Here is a 19981-nt window from a genome sequence, read left to right as displayed (position 1 = left end):
GGCACACGCCATCAATCACCAGGCTGGAGCAGCACTGGTGAGGGAAGGGATGGCTCAGACCCCACCAGGCAGGGACCGGCAGAGCCCTGTCCCTGGTGTCTGCCTCCCTACATGTAGGAAACTTGCCCTGCACAGACCCACTCCTTTCTGTGAAAGAGCAGAAGTACTACGTATTTATTGGGGGGGACAGGGTGCTGCTCCCACTAGAAAGAAGTAAGAGGCTCAGTTCGCCTGCTCTAGCCCACAGAGTTGTTCTCCCTCCTGGGACAAGGAAGAAAACCCAGGGCTCACAGTCCACGGTGTTTACACTGTGTTCGGTGGCACCTGGAGCTGAGCACTGGCCAAAAAATGCAACACCAGGAGAGACTCTGTGTGGCTGCTTTTTCCGGCAGAGAATGTGGAGCCAGCTGTACGGCACAGGGAAACAGCTGGAACAAAGTAGTCTGGGGGGTGGCTGCAGTGGTGGCTGGGCAGCACAGGAAGGTTGGGGCAGCACCCGGGGAGGTGGCTGGGGCAGGGTTGGGCCAGTACAGGCAGGTGGGTGCCAAGGGGAGCAGCAGCAAAATGTCTGGAATGGAGCAAGGTCAGATCCAGCTGCAGGGAGCCCCTGGGCAGGAAAGTCAGGACAAATCAGCAGCGGAGCAGGGAAAAGTCCATGGGGGGAGCAGGGAGCAGGAGGAAACCAGAGACAAGTGAAAGAGCTCAGGAAACAGAGAATTGCGAAGGGGCACAACAGGCACTGGGCATACTGTGACCAAGAGGTTGCATTTCCCTGCTCCTGTGGGGACAGACCCCAGGGGTCCAGGCAGGGGTGGGTGCACAGGGAGGAGCAGAGCCCCACATCCACAGCATCCATCCAGCCTAGTGATGGCTGTAAGGAGAGATACGAGAATGCACCAATGCAGCCCATCCTGGCAGCAGCTGCTTGTAAGGGGGGAATTGGATGAACAACACTGTATGGGGTGGGGCTGGATCACATCCCCACACCCTTGGCCCATCCGCTCAGGGACTGGGTGCTATGAGGAGTCCTGCATCTACAAGGAGCATCCAGGCAGGATCCAGGGGAGAATGAGAATCCCACATCTACAAGGAGCATCCAGGCAGGGTCCAGGGGAGAATGGGAGCCCAGCATCTACGAGGAGCATCCAGGTGGGATCCAGGGGAGAATGAAAGTCCCACATCTACAAGGAGCATCCAGGCAGGGCCCGGAGTAGGGGCAGATCAGAGCACCGTGTCCATGTAGTCTGTCCAAGCCGTGCACCGTGTGCTCACGTCCCCATAGCCCATTCAGGCGCGTACAGAGATGCCACCTCGGCACCCAGGCACCTTGCAGGGGCCGGGGCTGGTGGTACGGCGGACACCGGGGCGTGGGGGATCCCCGCCGGTGCGGAGGCGGGAGGGGGGCCGGAGGGGGGGGGAGGGAGGAGAAAGCTCTGTCAGGACGCGGCGGCGGCGGGTCCCAAGGAGTTAAGGGCTGTCCCCGCCCCGGCTCCTCCCCGCCGGTGCCAGCGCTCGGGGCGGCGGAGGCGCAGCGCCGGGCCGCGGCGGGGGTCGGGGCTGCCCGGGCCATGAGCGCCGTGCGCCCCGCCGCGCCGCCCGCCCCGCGCCGCCGCCGCCGCCGCCGCCGCCGCCTCCGCTAGCATCGCCCCGGGAGGACCGCGGCGGGCGGGCGGGCGGGCGAAGGGGGGGTCGCGGGTGGGAGGGTGGGTGGGGAGACGTCGCGGGGAGGGTGGAGGGAGGCCCGGGCGGGGATGTGAATGGCGCTGGGTGTGCTCGGCGGGACCGACATGGAGTGGGAGAAGCTGCCGCGGCGGCCCGGGGAGGGCGAAGGGGAGGCGGCGGGGCCCTGGCCGGGCTGCGGGCGGCTGCGGCCCTCCTCGTACCGGGCGCTGCGCAGCGCCGTCTCCACCCTGGCCCGCATCGACGACTTCTACTGCGAGAAGATCGGGGCCGGCTTCTTCTCCGAGGTTTTTAAGGTGCGCGGGGCGGGAGCGGGCATGGTGGTCCCCGAGGCATCCCGCCGGGTTTGAGCATCCCCCGGGGACCGCGGCTCCCACGCAGGCGGGGGGCGGGAGGGAAGGGGGGGGGGGGGTGTCTGGACCCCAGCCCCGGCAGCTGGGCGAGGTCAGGGGGGTGGTGGGGGTGTTGGTGGGAGGCGGTGCCGTGCGGCGGGGACCTTGGGGTGCCGAGGAGCCCCTTCCCCGTCGGGGATGTTGTTCCGCCATCCCTCCGTGCAGGGGGAGGGGAGCGCCGGCTCTGTTTACAAGCCCGGTAAGGCTGACCGCTCCGAAGCGCTGCGTCGTGGGTCACGGCGGGGCCGTGGGGGGAAGGGGGGAGTCTGAGCACGGGTGGGGTGGCGGGCAGCCCACCCCCGGGGACCCCTCTCAAAAGCCTGGAGCCCCGACCCCGCCAGGCCCGGGGTGTGCCTGTGGCAGAGGCAGTGTTGGCAGCTGTTTTGGGGTGATTTCCAGCGTTGCTGGGCCTGCTCCAGTCTGTGCTGGGCAGGGAGATGTGCAGGGTGCCCCACGGGAGCCTCCCGAAGGTGACCGGGTCTGGGAGAGGGGTTTCATGCTGCAGAGCAGCGTGGGGGAACGTCCCCGGCTGAGAGCCCAGAGCTGCCTTTGTCCCCTGTCCTCTCTGGAACTGCCGGAGCAGGGATGCCTGTGTGTGGCCCGCACGCTGGTTAGGGGTGTATGGGTGCTGGTGGTGAGCTCAGGGTCCCAGCAGTGTGGCAGAGGTGTGTGGTGACAGTACCTTGCCAGCCCACACGGTACTGTGCCCTGCCCTGCTGCCACGGCCGCTTCTCCACATTCAAGGGGAGGTGTGTGTTGTTTTTGTCCTCGGCGTCACTTAAGGCACCACAGGCTGTTGGATGAGGACTGCCCTTAAGCCACGCTTCCAGTGGCTTTGCCCCTTTCCATGAGCAACTTTGGGCTGGGCAGGACCCTCACCACCTCCCAGCATGGTCGCTGGGGTCCCGGGCAGCGCTGTGCTGTCCCCCCTGTGCGGGACCACGCTCCCACGTGCAGCACAACCGGGCATCCACATCCCAGCAGGGGGATGTGGGGTCTGTCTCCAGCCCTGGTGGCATTCCCCCCTCAGCAGGCAGACCCCAAGACCCGGCTCCTCGGCACCTGGGGAGAGGTGTCCTGTGAGGGGCTGAGGCAGGCATGCAGAGGGGTCCCTCTCCTCCGTGCTCCCTCCTGCCCCTGCGGAGCCACAGCCTCTCCACTGGCCAGGTTCCTGCTATTGATCTCTGGCTTGGAGTGCGTGGCAGCACCTCGGAGCAGAGGGAGGCATTTAATAATGTCAGGCGTGGATACCGCTCTTTAATAATGGATGCTCCCGTGTCTTGGCCAGGCCACGGTCTCTCCTTGCCTCGCTGTTTCCATTTCCCTGGGCCCTGCGGGAGCCACAAAACACTCTTTCTCCCCCCCATTGTTCATGTTCTTGCGGGGCCACTTCCATGTAGGATTTGGGGGAGCAGTGGAGGTTGGAGGGGTGGGAGCAGGATCAGGCGTCAGGACCCGACATTGTGGATGCCGGAGAGGAGGCAGGAGCAGGAGGGGTCCAGATGGGGCTTTGTGCTCGTGCAGTGGGTTGCGTCCAAGATCTCAGCAGGATGGTGGGGCAGGCCTGGGATCTGAGCTGGGGTTTGGCTGCCTGAGCTTGCAAGGAGGATGGAGCTTGGCAGGGCAGCACAGGACCCATTTTCCTCCCACCTCCCTTGTTCCTGCTGTTGCCTTGCATGGCCGTGGGCCCTCACGGCTCCCTCCTCCATGTGGCTGCTGGGTCCTGCTTCATTCCAGCCTTGGTGGGTGTGGGGGACAGGGAGGAGACCGGGACATCTCTGTCCCTACAGAGGTAGCTCATCCCTGGTGTACAGCCCAGCCAGGGCCAGGCAGGTTGCTGGGGTACCGGCATGGGCATCTGACAGTGCTCCCAATGTTAATGCCAAAGGGCTCAGCGTGTCTGAGCCCTGGTGTCCTAAGCTTGCCTCTGGGTTGAGCCTTATCCCGCTCCAGCCACTTCTCTTGGAAAAGCTATCCAGAGCGGCCGGGAGACACGGGTGATGTAAAGCTGCCCTTTTCCCTGGGGGTTGTTCCCTGCCGATCACCTGCTGTAACTGCAGAGCATTTCCCTCTGGAACAGCTGGTCCCCTTTGCCTTTCCCTGTGCGATTTCAGAGGCACCAGACCCACCCATTTTCTCGGGTACACGGACATTGCAGCGAGCAATATCCATCTCCAATAGACTGAGCAGATTGAGCTGGGTGTGTTTGTGCCAGACATATTCTCCAGCCCTTAAACCACTGTTGCATCTCTTCCCTGTATCCCTCTCTTATTTTCCCATGTGTGGTCTGCAGTGGAGGTGGGGGCTGCGGGCAGCGTCCTGGCTTCGCTCTCCTTGGGGGCTGTATCCAGAGGTCTTTGCTCATCCAGCCCTGCACCTTATGCCCTGCTGTCACACATCCTCTCCAAGATGCTCCTTCCCAGGGCACAGCCCTTCGGTGTGCTTGTCCTGGCACCCCATTTCCAGGGTGCCGGGGTGGGAATTAGCAGCTCACAGCACCGATGGAGCTTGGGAGAGGGCTTCAGCACCACTGCCGCCAGCCCGTCTCTGCTTGCATCCCCGCCATCGTGTGAGGTTTCGTATTTACTCCCAATTACCAGTGCAACTAATGACACAACTCCCTCCCTCCCTCTTATCTGCTGGCTGCCCTTCATCGGTGGACCTTGCCTTATTGTACCAAGGAGGGTGGAGCGGCGTGACACAGATGGGGAAACTAAGGCAGGCGGGGAGGAAGTGAATTTGCCAAGGTCAGCCAGCTGCCGCGCGGCTGGGAGCAGTCCTGGCCTCTCTGTCGCAGCTCCGGAGCCCCGGGCACTGGAAAGGCATTGTGCTGACTAGCCAGGGACCTGCCGGCACCTCTCCTGTGCTGTCACGGGGCGTGCTCTGGGCTTGCCAGTGAGGGCTGGTGATGCCCCGCCACTGCGGTGTGACGCCAGTGCTGCCCCAGCTCCTGGTGTGCCTGTGGTGCTGCTCCAGGGAGCGCGGGCGGTGAGGGCTACTGATGTTCAAGCATTCATCGGGAGCGGGTGCTGCATGCCCTGCTCCTTCAGCTTCCCCAGAGGAAATATGTCTTGACCGATTATGCCTTTTCCACGTGATGAGCAGGTTTTCCAGTCCCACCCAGTAAAAGACCTGTTGAGCTACTGGGATTCCCACGAGCTCAGACGCAGCCGTCGCGGCTGGCTGTGGGATCACTGGCGGCGTTGCCAGCTCCCTTACCTGCCCTACCATCTTTCCCCCGCTGGGCTCTGCAGGGCGAGGGGAGCAGGATGATGTTCCTGCCTGACTGCGACTTGCCTGCGCCATGCCCGGGTGAGGGGACGGGCACGGAGCATGGGCTATGTGCGAGCCTGTCCCCAGCACAGGGGGGGAAAGGGGATGGCTGCTGAGACCCCCGGTGGGGGGGGTGGCAAGGAGGCTTCGCCCTGCGTCTAGACGGGAACGCTGTGGGGAGGGAGCAGGCCGTCTGCTCGCTCTGATTAGCATGCTCTTTAAATAAGACTCTAATTTCCGCTGTTAAAAGAGCTCAGATCCCTTGTGCCCGGGCTGGGGCTGCAGCCAGCCCTGTCCCATCCCCCAGCCCCGCGCGCTGGCAACAGATGGGACGGGGACCGACACGCCACGGCACCCCGGCTCAGCCACCATACCCCCACGAAGCACCAAACGGTGAACCCCTTGTGAGGTGCTGGGTGGGGGTGGGCATCAGCAAGGACGGAGGGCTTGGCTGGCTCCTGGGTGGTGGCCCGGCGGCTCGTGTTCCCCCCTGCACCCCGGCATGGCTGCCCGGCTGAGCTCAGCTCTGGGGAATGCGCCGGGATTCCTGGGCGCCATGCCAGAGCGCGGAGAGGCGAGGGGGAATGCCGTCGTGCCTGGGGAGGTTCTGCCTGGTGCCTTCAGTGTAGGGGAGGGAAGCCCCCTTAGCAAGGGGCTGTGTCCCTCCTGGGGTCGTGGCTTGCTCCCTCCTCTGCTATGACTGCTTCTGGAGGGCGGCCCCTGAAGCAGTCCCCTGCTGGGGGGTCCTAGCACCTGGCTGGACTGGGTAAACTGGCCAACGCATGTGGAAGGCCATGGGAAGCCCAAGGGAGCATAACACCTTCCCTGCCAGCCCAGGCAGGGGCTGGTGTTGAGCCACGGACACTGGGGGGGTCTTTGCCCCATGTGCGTGGGGATGGGGCTGTCCTGGGAGTCCCTGCAGCCCTCCCGGCCCCCAGGGATGGAGTCCTGGAGCAGAGCAGCAGCGCAGGGCTGTGCGGGCCAGGGGCTCCTGGGGTCCTTCGGAGAAATGGGAGAAGCTGGGGAAGGACTTTTTACTAGGGCATGTAGTGATAGGATGAGGGGCAATGGCTTTAAACTGGAAGAGGGCAGGTTCAGGTTAAACATTAGGAAGAAGTTTTTCACTTTGAGGGTGGTGAGGCACTGGAACAGGTTGCTCAGAGAGGTTGTTGAGGCCCCATCCCTGGAGGTGTTCAAGGCCAGGCTGGATGGGGCCTTGGGCAACCTGGTGTAGTGGGAGGTGTCCCTGCCTATGGCAGGGGGGTTGGAATTTGATGATCTTCAAGATCCCTTCCAACATAAACCATTCTATGATTCTATGAAATCCCAGGGAAGGGGCTTTCACTGGACATTCCCTCCCCAAAGCTGCCTCCCCTCCAGGATTAAGGCGTTAGGCGCCATGTGGCTGCGTTTGGACCTGACCTGGCCCATTGCAATGGCAGAAGGCTGATTAACAAGGAATTAAGCCACAGGCACGTCCCGGCTATGTGGGGCTGAGCCCCGGGGGGCTGCTGCCCCATGCAGGGATGCTGCTGCTGACAGGGACCCAGCCAGCCCCACGGTGCATGGCCACTGAGTGCCAGCGATGTGCCGTGGGGTGCCGCCTGCCGTTGCTGCCGTGGGTGCGTGGCGCCGGAGCCTCGCCGCCCCCAGCCATCCCGGCGGGACCGAGCCTGCCTGTGCCGTCGAGCCGGGTCCTGGCGCCTGACAGCTGCCGGTGCCAGCCAAACCGACCGAGCCAGTCCTGCCAGCCCTGCGTGGGGTGCGAAGGGAATGGAAGGCAGCGCTGCCACCGGGCAAGCTGCATCGGGAGCACCGGGCTTTGCTGGGCAGCCCCCAGCGCCGGGGGCTTGGCAGGGCTGGGGGGTCCCGCTGTGGCCTCCTCCGTGCTCTGGCTGCCTTGGGTCTGCAAGGAGCTGGAGGGGCAAAGGGAGACCTTGCCAATCCTGCTTTGGCCAGGTATGTCCCCTTCTTAAAGCCCGCACAGCCACCAAAGCCAGGATGGGAGCCCTGTTTCTGTGTCTGGTGCTGCCTCCAGCTGTCTCCCCCCTGCAAGATGGGGATGGTGTGGAGGGAAGGCAGCGATGGTGGGGATGGGGTGGCGGGGACCCCTTGCTCTGCCTGCTGGTGCAGGTATGGGCAGGGAGTCCCTGGGCACCACAACTGGCAGCGGTGCCAGGCACTGCAGGTGATGGGGTGGGGTGAGTAGGATGGTGGGCACGGGGAGGACCTGGGGTGCCATTAGATGGGGTGCACAGGGCTGGAGGAGCCATACTTTCCACCGCAGGAACTGCGCCGTCACCCTGGGACGAGCCCTCCAGGGGCTTCGTCCTGTGCTCAGTGAGGAGGAGGCATGGAGAAACCCATCTGCCCTTCTCCTGCCAGTGTGGTGGGGGGCCGGGATGAGGACCTGCGGCATCAGGTGTCTGGGGTGTCCCCTCCTCGTTCATCCAGGGCCCATCCTGATCTCTGCTGCCACGTGTTCCCTGTGTGCGTGGCCGGGGGTGCCCGCTGGCTGGCTGGAGCTGGCTGGAGGTGACGCAGGTGTAACCAGAGCGGGCAGCACACGGGCAGGCGGCTGCTAAATTATTCAGAACCTCTCCATGAACTCCATGAGCTGGTGGTGGCACAGCGGGGTCGGGCCAGGTTGTTGGCCTCTCACTTCCACACTGCCTGGGGCTGGTTTGGCCTTGGTGCACCCAGACACATAGAGGGATCTTTATAAAGCACTAATTTCCATCGTCCGTCCCCCCACACACCCCCAGCCCTTTGGTGGGGAAGAGCTGCTGCCCATCCCCTGGGTACTGGGTACTAGATGGGTCCCAATCTCGGTGTGCACCCCAGGACAACTGCTCCCCAAAGCAATACCAGCTGTGGAGTGGGAAGAGAGCCCCAGAGGTCCCAGCACACCAGCCTTCTCCTGTTGTGATGGGGACAAGGGGCCAAGCTGCGAGGAGGATGGAGGGCACTGGGGACCTTGCCTCCAGCCAGTCCCCCCCCGCCCCGTGTTTTGCCCAGGGAGGCGATCCCCGAGGAGAGGGGGGGTGTGGGGCAGGCCAGGGGCTGGCACCGGCACAGCAGCTTCAACCAGCATCGACTAAAAAGGAGAAGAGCGGGGAGCTGACGGCAGCGCCAAGGAATGCCTGCGCCTCCGTGCACGGCTCGGTGTATGCTGGGGGGCAGCTGGGATCCGTTGGGTTGTCCCCCCCTCCACCGGTTGCTGCTCTGGGGAGGGGGGTGGGGGGATTCCATCCCAGCCCCAGCACCCGCTCAGAAGGGGACCCTCAGCACCAGTTCAGCCCCCCCCCGTCCCCACAGCATGGTGCTGGGACAGGGGATGCTGTGCTCGTCCCTCGCCCCGCACGTGCCAGAGGGCTGCAGGAGGACGGGGGCTGTCCGTGCTTGGCCACCCTCCCAGCGGCTGTTCCTGGCAGGGGGCCAGACCCCCAGCTTGCTTGACAGCGTCAGGCTGGGGCCAGCTAAATATACAGCTTCGTCAGAGCACCGTGCCCTACCAGGCTGGGGTCATGCACTGGGGCAGTGTTGGCCACCCCCGGGGCTGGTTCAGGGGCGTGATGTGGCCCCCTCTGTCCTCCACCCTATGCTGGTAGGGTCTGGCTGGGTTGTACTGACCCCAAAAAAGCCCTCCCTGGTGTACCCCCATCCTGCAGCTGCCTTGGGGTCACAGGTTGGAGGATCTGCCGTCGTCTCTCCAGGAAGGCTGGGCGGTGTCGCATGGTGCAGGGAGCACAAGTGAGGTGCCTTGGGGAAGATGGGATCATCAGCACTGGAGGTCCTTGGGGTGCTGCTGTGCCAGGAAATGCCCCCCTAGCCCTAGCGGTCCCTGGGTTGACCCATGCCTTGGGTGCACGGGATGCTCAGCTCCTACTTCTTGAGCTGGGGTGGGTGCCGGGTGTGGGCTGGTGTCCGGGGGGGGCTGCGGTGACACACGGTGCTCAGCCTCCCTTGCCACCCCCCCCCCAGGTGCGGCACCGCCAGTCGGGGCAGATCATGGTGCTGAAAATGAACAAGCTGACCAGCAACCGGGGCAACATGCTGCGGGAGGTGCAGCTGATGAACCGCCTCTCACACCCCAACATCCTCAGGTAGGACCTGCTCCCCCACTGCCATCCCCGTTGGCCCCTTTTTCCCTATCCTGGGGGGTTTGGAGCTATCGCCAGCGCTGGATGAGCTCCTGGGGCTGGTCCCCACTGCGGCCACTCTCAAGTCCCCTCTGTCTTGCAGGTTCATGGGGGTGTGTGTGCACCAGGGACAGCTGCATGCACTGACGGAGGTGAGAGCGGGGTGACGCCCATGAGTGTCAGGGTTCCTGCAAGCCTGGGGAGGGAACAGCAATACCTATGGTGACACTTTCTTGGCCCATGGCACACGTGCAGGGCAAGGTCTACTGGAGGTCTGTGCTGTGGGGTGGTTGGGGGATGCGCTGGAATGAGAGATGGGCACCCAGCATTATGGGAGGGAGGGGGCATGCGGTGATGCGATGGCCCGACTCTTCCTGTCAGTACATCAATGGTGGGAACCTGGAGCAGCTGCTGGACAGCCCTGTGCCCCTCTCCTGGTCCATGCGTGTCAAGCTGGCCCTCGACATCGCCCGTGGCCTGCGCTACCTGCACTCCAAGGGCATCTTCCACCGTGACCTCACTTCCAAGGTATGGGATGCTCCAAGGCATCCCATTGCCCTCGTTGTCCCATACCCATGTTGCTGCCCTAGGCTTGGCTGGCTGGCCAGCAGGAAGGACTGCTGTGCCGCACCATCCTGGTAGAGGTGGCCGGTGAGGCAGAGCTGGTGTGGTCAGTGTGACAGGGGTCCTCCTGTGTCCCCAGAACTGCCTGGTGCGCTGCGAGGCCAACGGCTACACAGCTGTAGTGGGTGACTTTGGCTTGGCGGAGAAGATCCCCACCTACAGGTGCGTGGGCAGCGTCCATCCCCATCCTTGGAGTGGGGGGTTTCCAGCCTGTTTGGAGCAGAAGCTGGGGACAGCTGGGCATTTTAGGTGCAGCTAGAAGAGCAGGGGTGGGGAGTGATGGGGATGGTCCCTGGCAGTGGGGTCTCAGGGGCAGATGGATGCTCTGGGCCTGTCTATCAAGGGATGGAGAAGGGGATGGTGTGCGTGGGGAGAGATGGGTTTGTGGGGTGCATGGAGGAGGCTTAGCCCAGGAAGGGAGATGGTGATGGTGATTCGGGCTGGCCCAGCGGGAGGATGAGAGGTGGGAAAGGGGCAGGGGGCTGCAGGCAGCCCCTAATGTCCCACCATGTCCTCCAGCGAGGGCAGCGAGAAGGAGCCGCTGGCCGTGGTGGGCTCCCCGTACTGGATGGCGCCCGAGGTGCTGCGAGGGGAGATCTACAATGAGAAGGTGAGGCTCTGTGGCTGCCATGCGTGAGGCTTTACCCAAGCCTGTGCCGCTGGCAGTTTGCAGGATTTGTGGCCCTGGGGGCGGCGGGGCACAGGGAGGGAAGGAACTGGGCATCCCTCAGGTTGGCGAGGTGGCAGGGCCCCTGGTGTGGCTCCACAGCGAGGAGGGGGGCTGTGGGTTCACAGGAGGGTGTGTACGTCGCCTGGGGGCTGCAGGCTCCCCCCCAGTGACTTGCTGCTCTCTACAGGCTGATGTGTTCGCGTACGGCATCATCTTGTGTGAGATCATCGCTCGCATCCCCGCTGACCCCGACTACCTGCCCCGCACTGAGGTGACTCCCTGGGACAGGGAGGGGGACAGGGAGGGAGGGCAGAAGGCAGCAGCACCGCGGCTGGGACTGCTTCACCAAATGAGGGGGACAACCCTCCTGTGCTGGGCAGAGCTGCATGTGCAGGAGCTGCCCCGCACCTCGGGGCAGGGGTGCTGTGTCCCAAATGTCTCCTGGCAGCACGTGCTGCTCCCCAGGGAGGGATGTGCTCTACCCATAACCTGTCCTTGGAGCCCGGAGTCAGCCTGTGTGGGAGAAGGGGATGGTGGCATTAATGCAGAGAGCAAGAGGTGTTTGTGTCCCAGCATCCCCCAACCTTGTCCCAGCGTGGGGTGACCCCAAGGTACCACCTTGCTGTGCCCCAGCAGGGGTGCTGCCAGGTCTGCAGCCCTGAGTGGCACACAGTCAGTGTGGGGAGGTTGGGGACAGGCCACCTGGGACCCCCCGGGCCACATGGTGCCCCAGGGCACCCAAGCTCACTCTTCCTCCTTTCCCTGGCACAGGACTTTGGCCTGGACATCACCACTTTCCGCACCATGGTGGGAATCGACTGCCCAGCGACCTTCCTCCAGCTCGCTTTCCACTGTTGCAGTGTGAGCCTCCCCATCTCAGCCGGGGCGCGATGGGCAGCCCTGCCTGCGCGGGGAGGTGCCTTTGCTGGGCAGGGCTCCCTGGGTGCTGGGGGGAGACCCCCAGAGCTCACCGGTACCCACTCCTGCCCACAGATGGAGCCCACCTCTCGCCCCTCATTCCTGGAAATCACGCAGTGCCTGGAGGGTGTCCTGCAGCACCAGCCGGGTGCCGAGGGCGCCGGGGCCACCCTCTTCGGTGCCGGGGAGAACCTGCCCACGCCTGGGACGGCGGCCGCGCTCAATGGTACGTGGGCGCTGCGGGGACAGGCCATAGGGAGGATGCAAGGAGGGGGGATGTGGGGTGTCCCATCCTACCCCAGCAGCCACAGGGGAAGGGGACGGGGGTTGCATGAGGTCTGCAGGATCGGGATGGTCACTCTTCACCCCCTGGGGTGCATCTCTGGATTGTTTGGTGCCCGGCACCCTGTGGCACCCTGCACTGGGAGCTGCTGGCAGCCAGTGACCCGCTCCTGTGCCCATGCCCAGGGGTAGCTGGAAGGGCAGCCAGCCGCACCGAGCAGTCACCCCTGCGCGAGCTGGGGACCCAGCACCTGCAGCCGGACCAGCGCCTGTCCCGCAGCCAGTCTGACATGTTCCCCCCTAAATCGCCCACCCTGCTGCGGCCACCAGAGCCTTACGGCGGGGCCAGGACCAAGGACTCGTCCCCCCGTGTCAACCCCTTCTCCCAGCGGGAAGACCTGAAGGGGGGCAAGATCAAGCTCTTCGACACGCCGAGCAAGTCGGTCATCTCGCTCACCTTCGACCTGCCGCCTCCGGCCCCGCTCCAGCTCAGCACCCCCGTGACACCCGAACCCACTGTGGAGGTGCAGTGTGACTTCTCGGCCCCCGCCGCCACCCCCCGCAAGTGCCACTCGCTGCCCACCTCCCCCGAGCTGCCCCGCCGGGGGGGGCTGGCGCTGGGCATGGGGTCCCCCCATCCCACCGATGACCCCCAGCCCCCTGCCCTCCTCCCACCCCCGGCTTGGGGACAAGCCTCCCCTCCCAGCCCCGGGGCAGAGGAGCGGATGGACTGCGGCCTCGACAGCCCTGAGCCACCGCAGCCCCCCCCGCCACCCCCCAACAGCAACTTCATCTGCACAGCATCCTCCGGTGCCCGATCCTGGCAGCCGGAGCCGCGAGCCCCCAACGGGCTCCTCTTCAACAACAACCACGTGGTGGTCAGCAAACCCCTGGCTTGGGGCAGCGGGCTGGAGCACGGCTTCTCCGAGCTCAGCATCCCCTGCGCGGCGACTCTGGAGCGGACGGAGCGCGCGGCCATGCTGCCCGGGCACGGCTCCGGCACTGTGCTGGAGCAGGACGAGGTGCTGCCCTGCCCTGGCTGCTGCCTGGGTCCCTTCAGCTTCTCCTCTGTTTGCCACCGGCCGGCACCCAGCCCGCCCCGCTACCAGAACCTCAACTGTGAGGCCAAGAGCCTCCTCTGCCACGACCGCGGCCACCACCAGAAAGCCTCGGGGCCGGTGCTGGCCGAGCCCAGCCTCAAGCTGCCGGAGGCGCAGTCCTAGTGCCGGGGACCCCTGGGGAGCAGGGCTGTGTCCAGCCGCCCCCCGGACCCCCTGCCCACAGCCGCAGCGTCAGGCAGGGGCCTGATGCGTCCCCATGGTCTGTCCCCGCACCGGTGGCCGCGGTGCCCCGTGCTGTGGCTGCCGTGGCGCTGCCCAGGTGCTTGGGCACCCATCCCACTGGGGTCAGCCTCGGGGATCTGTGGGGAGGCCCCGGGGGGGGTGGGCTAGGTCCCTGCCGGGGACTGAAGTGCAATAACACCCCTGCCTCGGGCACGCTGCAGTGCTGCGCTGAGCAGCAGGGCTGGTCCCCTGTGGGACCCCCCAGGGCTCAAACCTTGGATGTGGGACCCCCCCTTTCCCCAAGGGCTCACCCCTTTGCGGGCTCTCGCAGAGGAGTGTGCAATGAGCCTGCTCCCCCAGGAGAACTGGGAGCCCCCCCTGCTCACCCCCAGGTCAGGGGGTGAGCAGGGCTGGGCTGGGGGCAGAGGGTTCAATGTGTGTATGTGTGTTTTAGGGGATATTAAGGGGCTGGTGGGTGTCCACACGCTTTCCCCACAAGCGTGGGGAATGCAGCCGGTCCCTGCTTGGGCTGGGAGAAGGGCGATGCCCATGGGCCAGTGCACAGGGAGGATTGGTTGCCAGCGCTGGGGTTGCCCCTGCCCACCCGCTGCCGAGGGCTGGGTGCTGAGCTGGCACGGCGCCTTGCGTCCCCCCGGCACACAGGGTGAGGAGCGGGGTGCTGGCAGAGGGGATGGGGTGCCATTCTGGCAGCAGGTCAGGGGAGAAGGGGCCGGTGGGCATTGTGGCCAGGCTGCCCAGCCCCTGGCAAGGGTGGGAGCCGGCTTTCCTCCCTCCCGCACAATGCACTGGTGAACGCAGAACTCTTGTGTTTTTTATTATTAATAATAATTGCTAGTAATATATACCCAGCTTATTTAAAGTGTTCAATTAAATCTGAATGTCCTAGCGACTCAGGCCACTGCTTACTGTCTCTTGGATGCGCGTCAGATGCAGAGGGGACCCCAGCCCCAAAAGGTTGTGTGGTCTTGCCTGGGGCTTCTGGGGAGCCCCTTGGGGGGCCACAAGCCAGCCTGGCTCAGCCCAAGATCTCAGTGTCCCCAAAGCGGCTGTCTCGGTTGAAATGGCTTCGGTCAAATTCCCGTTTATTATTTAGGTTCTTTGGGTTCATGCTCTTAAATGCGTGTTTGTGGTGGTACACAAGAAAGCAAAGAGCAGGCAAGCTGTGTCTCTTTATTGGCACAAAGTGGGTTCAACCAGTGGACAAGGCAGAGGAGTGACATGTGCCACCTCCAAAAAGCCTGCCTTTAACATTTAACACTTTCACTCTTCAAGCAAGCTAATTCATGTAGCAATTAATCAACTATATATGGCACACACGACCCCATAATAAACCGAGAGCGTCTTTGCCTGGTTGAACATGACTTCCTCTGCTCTTGCCTGGCTGCAGTGTTACATCAGGGCTATTTTGCTTAATCTTCGCGTGCGCACGTGTGTGGTAACTATTTAAAGTCCTGATGACTTGTCTCGCAAAACGTCAGTCCGCTGCAAGTGCCAGAGCTGCTTTTGCTTTTGAAAGGCGCCATCACATCGTACAATCCTAAAGGTCATCGCTCTACTTACTAATTAGCAAAAAAAAAGCACAGCCGCCAGCCCAGGCGCCAGCCGGTTCAGGCACAGCATCTTCCTTGGGCACCGAGGCTTTGCTGAGGCAGTTGCTGGCTTGCCTGAAAGCCGTGGCCAAGCTGCTCCTGGGATGGGACCAGGCAAAAAGTCCTCGCTGTGGGAAAGGGACCTGGCCAGGAGCAGGGCTGTGCCATCCCCCAATCCCACGTTCTTGCGTCTCGGCAGCACAGCTCGCTCTGTGCTGGGGATGTTGTATGGCTGAAGGGTTTGCTCCACTCTGCGGCCGGCTCCAGTCTCCCCATCACACACCAGTCCCTGTGCTCAGGAAGACCCAGTGTACCCTGTGCAGGTGTGGGGCCCGTACTGCTCTGTTGAAGCGCATCAGCTCGGGGGAGAAACGGCCACTGCCACCACCTCCCCCAGCCTGTGTGATGCCCGAGCATCACTGGGCATCGCTGGGAAAGACCTGGGCAGGGGGTCTGTGAGACGGAAGCGGGTTGCTCGCGTGGATGGGACATCCCGGGCAGGGGTGCAGCAAGGCTGAAGCGGAGGCGGTGCACGGGGTGGAGGTGCTGCAAGGGAAGGCAGAGGGTGAGGGTGAGGTGCTGCCCAGCCTCCACCGCCCACAGCAGGGCTGGGAAGGCAGCTTGCAAAGGGGTTTCCCCCATCTTGCCCCTTTGCTGCACCACAGCCTTGGCCGGGGGCATCTCTTGAGCTATTGCAGACCAGACAGCGAAGGGATGGGGGCAGGCTCTCTCCAGCACAGCCCCTTCCCAAGGGAGGGGATCAACAAGGCCCACGCAGATGTCCAGGCTCCCCAAAGTCCTCCACGCACACCCCACGGGCCCCGCACACCCCAGGGCTTGACAGAGCTTGGCATGGGCACACTCACCGCAGCAGCGTGGTGGCCAGCGGCCATCATCCTATGAAAGGGGAGCTCGGCCCCGCCGCCTTCTCACAGATCCAGAGGTGCAGGTCGTCAGGACCGGCGCACTGGGCAGGTTTGATGTTGCCGCGGCTTATTATGGCACAGGACCCATTCGACTTTGATTGCCACGGCCTGGGGGGGGGGGGGGGGGATGAGACATCAGGGGGCTGCCATCGCCCTGTCCACTGCTCCCTGCTGAGGCACCCGGGGGCTGCTGATGACTGCCACTTGCACGTTTGCATGGGAGGGGTTGAACGCTGCAGTCCGAGGGGGATCCCCCTGTCTTCCCCTACTGATTTCACAGGCTGAAGCCTCAGCCAACGCATCCCTGCCCTTCCTTGGGCAGGCTGAAAAAACCCCTCTGCAAAAGGTTTGCATCACCTGCGACTCCCCTGAGCCTCCCCCCGGCGTGAATCTCAGCCTCGCTACTGGGACATATTTCACCCCCACAGCGCCCAGCTGTGGTGAGAGCCCAGTCCTCCCTGAGGACGTGTGGATGGGCCATGGGACCACCGTGGGGTCCAGCCCCCCACAGCAGGGCTAAGGATGAGGGGGGCAGGCAGCGGACAGGGGGTGGGTACCCAGCACCCCGCCAGACGGGTCTGTTCCTCCCCACTGCGCTCAGACACCACAAGAGGAAGCCGTGGCAAGCTGGCGAGGGGATGCACGTGGCAAGGAGGAGCCTGGGACCGCCCGCAGGCGGGAAGGCTTGATTTCCCTTCAAGGAGGGATCAGGGAGGCACATGGGGGATAGAGGTGGTGCTCGAACGCTTTGTCTAGACCCCAAATAAAACTTGTGGTTTCTTTTGTCCCCTTTCGCTGCCTCCCGCTTGCGCATGCCCTGCGTGTGCCACCCACCGAGTCTTGGCTTTCCATTTGCACAGCCTCTAAACATCTCGTCACACCACTGCAGCCACCTCCCCACAGCCTCAACTGCTTTGATGCTCTTTGTTGCCCAGTTGTGCCTGGCACTGGGTACCAGTGGGATTTAAAAGGCTTCCTAAATCTGTGCTGGAGGAGACAGAGTTTCAGCAAGAGGCTGTGCTGCCAGGTACCTTTCATAAAGGGAGCCATCCACCCAGAACCAGGCATCTGAGACTCCTTCACCATCTGGGTCCCCTTCCTCCAGCCAGCCATAGTCATACCAGGGGAAGCTGCTCTTCTGCAGCCCGATCCAGTAGGGGATGTCCGCATTCTTCAGGAAGGTCTGGGGAAGGAGAAAAAGGACCTTTTAGTGTCTTTTCCACGGTACCTATGTGCTGCATTGTTTGCAGTGGGTGGTCATCTCCCCAGGGAGCCCCTGGGGCTGGAGCTCCTTGGGGCAGGACAGCTGAGCAGCCCTGGTCCCCTGGTCCAGCTTGGGCAGCATCCAGGGGTGCCAGGACCTCTCTGCCCCATGTTCACCACCAGCCACGTGCTCCAGAGATCAGCCTTGCACCCTGCAATGTTTCAGCAGGCCAGGGATCCCCAGAGTGGTACTGTCCCACCTTGTGAGGTGAGGGCTGGATGCAGGAGCTCCTGCCCCCAGCTCCCCCAGCACCCTACCGGCACAGTCCAGCGACTCCAGGATTTGGTGACCAGGAGCTGAGAATATTTCTTCTCGCACTCATCTCTGCTGTCCTCCCAGGTCTTCTTCTCCGATGAGATGAAGAGGCACTTGCCCCTGTACAGCAGCCAGCCTGAAGGGCAGCAATCTGGGGGCAGGGGTGCAGCTCAGGTGTTTGCGCAGCCACAGGTGCCCTGGGGGGGACCGGGAACAGCCCCACATCTTCCCAGCAGACATCGCAGGCTCAGCCTCTGCACCAGGCATAGCCTCGGCATTTGGACTACACCGTGCCCACCATGTGGCCAAAAAAGCCAGTGCTCGTGCCTTGGCACTTCACCTGCTGAGGGGTGCCAGCCCCCTGAGGAACCCCATACCTGCTCTACCATCAACCTACCTATAGCCGTGCAGGAGCGCAGGGTGGCCACAGTGCTCTCGCTGGCGTTGAGCTTCCCCTGCACCTCCTGCATCTCCTTCTCCGTCTGCCCCAGGACCCCCATGACACGACTCAGCTCGGCGTTCAGGCTCCCCAGCTCCAGCTGGCTGCTGTTGCCCTCCTGCCACGCTCGATGCAGCTCCGCTCGGGCCCACGCCAGCTCCAGCCGCGTCTGCTCCAGGCTCTGCTCCCGGGCGCTCACCTCCTGCGAGAGGCGGCCCTGCTCGGCCGCGTGCTCACGGGAGGCGTCCTGCAGGCTGCGGGTGACCTGCCAGTCTGGGGACAGGGTGGGTGAGGTGGGACACCAGGGTGGCACAGCCCGGGCAGGGGGACATGGGACTAATTCTGCCTGGGGGGGGGAGTAGGATGGACAGGGCAAGGCAGGGAGGTGTCCGCGCTGGATGGGAAAGGGTGGGAAAGACACAGCAAGGAGTGTACAGTCAGGACCTGGCGGGGGAGAGCATGGCAAGGCAGGACAGGGTTTAAGAACAGCAATGGAAGGGAGGGTGCAGCAATACGAGGCTGGGCAACACTGGGAAGGGGAGGGAAAGTAGCAGAAATGGAGAACGAGGTGGAGAAGTTGAGTGATGGGAGGCAAGGGATGCAGCCGTGATGTACGAGGGATACAGGCCAGCTTGTGGCAGACAGGGCAGAGGGACCCAGCCACCAGCAGTGTGGGTGGGCATGCCTCTATTCACCCCAGCCCGTTCACCCACGGCACCCACCCCAGCCCAGCCACCCCCAGCCCCACAAGTGCCCACCCCTCTGACTCACAGCAAGCCCCCAGAGCCACGGTGGCCACCAGCAGCAGCAGGCAGATCGCCAGCAGCCCCATAGGGAGGCACCACCGCCGAGACCAGCATCCTGCAAGACACAACCCACCACAGGCATCACCTGGCGAGCTGGGAAACCCCCAGCAGCCCCCAGACCTCCTGCCTGCAGGCAGCAGAGTGGTGCCATGCTGGCACAGGTGACACAGTGTGGGTGCTTCCTCTCTTCAAGGATGGGAGCAGGAGCATCCCAAAACACCACCCACTACCCATGCCAGGACCTCCTGGGCTCCAGCCAGGCACTCACCTGGGCTGGACTCGGCCCCATCCCCGTCCCCGTCCTGCCCTGCCGGCGCTGGCTGGGTGTTCTCGTAGGGGCTCTCTGCCTCATCCATGCCGAGGGCTGTTGGAGGAAGGCAGGGGAGAGCAGCTGAGCCCACTGGGCTGGGCACGACGGGGGCAGCGTGGGGGATCTTGCGGGCTCTCACCTGCCTCCAGCGCCTGGCTGGCCATGCTCCGGCCCCCCATCACCTTGGCGAACCTCAGGTCAGCATAAACCACGCTCTGGGCCATGTGGGCACGCGCTGGGCAAGCCCTGAGCCCTGCTGACTCCCACCCTGCCTTTGGGATGCCTTTCTGGGATGGTCCTGCTGGCCGGTGACTGTGCCGTCTCTCAGGGGTGCAAAGAAGTGTGGCCAGCGCCTGCAAAAGCAGAAGTTTGCTCTGAGCTGTAGCAGATGGGACCAGCGAGGCACAACTGCGGGGACCAGCACCCTCTTCATTGGTCCCAACACCACCGGCCCATCCCCTCCCACGCCCCAAAAGTGCTCATGGTCCCCCTGGGCACGCGGCAGGGCCAGGGTGACATGGCCTGTGGTCAGGGCAGTGGTAGAGCAAGGATGGACCCAAATCTCTTGTCCAGGAGATAGCTGAGGAAGAGCAGGACCAGCCTGGACACAGGAACACATTGCCCTGGGGACAGCCCTGTGGAGGGCTGGAATTCTTCACATATGCAGATTTCCCCTCCTGACTTCTAATGGGAATTTCCTCTATGATCTAGCATGTGCCGCTTCCTCTCATCCTCTCCCTGGTCCCCTCCTAGAAGACCCCAGCTTCAGCATTGCCTCAAGCACCCCCCAGAGATTTGCATAGACCACTTTGCCTTCTCTTCCCCAGACTACAACCCCAGCAAGTCACAGCATCTCCTCCTGGGTCCCAGTCTCCAGCCCCTCAGCATCTCAGAGGTCTCTGCTGAACTTTCTCGAGAAAGGCGGGTTTCAGAAGGGGCACTGGGCTGGGGACCATCTGGGCATATCTGGACACAGCCAGCTCCTAGGACAGGACTGGAGGTGTACAGGGGTGCTGGTGGAGCACAGCATTGCAAGGCCACTCCCCATCATATCTGCAAGAACAGGGTGAGTCCTCCATTGCTGGAGAAAGGCAAAAATCACAGCCA

General features: G+C 63.6%; 2 protein-coding genes across 2 annotated transcripts; one reads left to right on the top strand and one right to left on the bottom strand.

The window, feature by feature from the left end:
- Positions 1-1757: 1757 nt before the first annotated feature.
- On the top strand, positions 1758-14174 carry TESK1 (testis associated actin remodelling kinase 1; the record flags this gene model as incomplete). Its single annotated transcript, XM_082497266.1, has 10 exons — positions 1758-1976; positions 9330-9451; positions 9591-9639; positions 9869-10015; positions 10191-10273; positions 10631-10721; positions 10969-11052; positions 11553-11642; positions 11775-11925; positions 12168-14174. 10 exons carry the CDS (start codon positions 1758-1760, stop codon positions 13202-13204), a joined length of 2073 nt encoding a protein of 690 aa, XP_082353392.1. The 3' UTR covers positions 13205-14174.
- Positions 14175-15766: 1592 nt separating this feature from the next.
- LOC309683701 (B-cell differentiation antigen CD72-like) lies at positions 15767-19098 on the bottom strand (the record flags this gene model as incomplete). The annotated part of the gene is made up of 7 exons (XM_082498023.1): positions 15767-15908; positions 16832-16983; positions 17322-17470; positions 17717-18031; positions 18530-18619; positions 18833-18928; positions 19014-19098. 7 exons carry the CDS (start codon positions 19096-19098, stop codon positions 15767-15769), a joined length of 1029 nt encoding a protein of 342 aa, XP_082354149.1.
- Positions 19099-19981: the final 883 nt, after the last annotated feature.

This window comes from Vanellus vanellus (genome assembly GCF_965231255.1).
Source record: "Vanellus vanellus genome assembly, chromosome: Z".
Taxonomy (NCBI): Eukaryota; Metazoa; Chordata; class Aves; order Charadriiformes; family Charadriidae; genus Vanellus; species Vanellus vanellus.
Note: the sequence above shows the minus strand (reverse complement) of the source record. Positions and strands in the feature narration are given on the sequence as shown.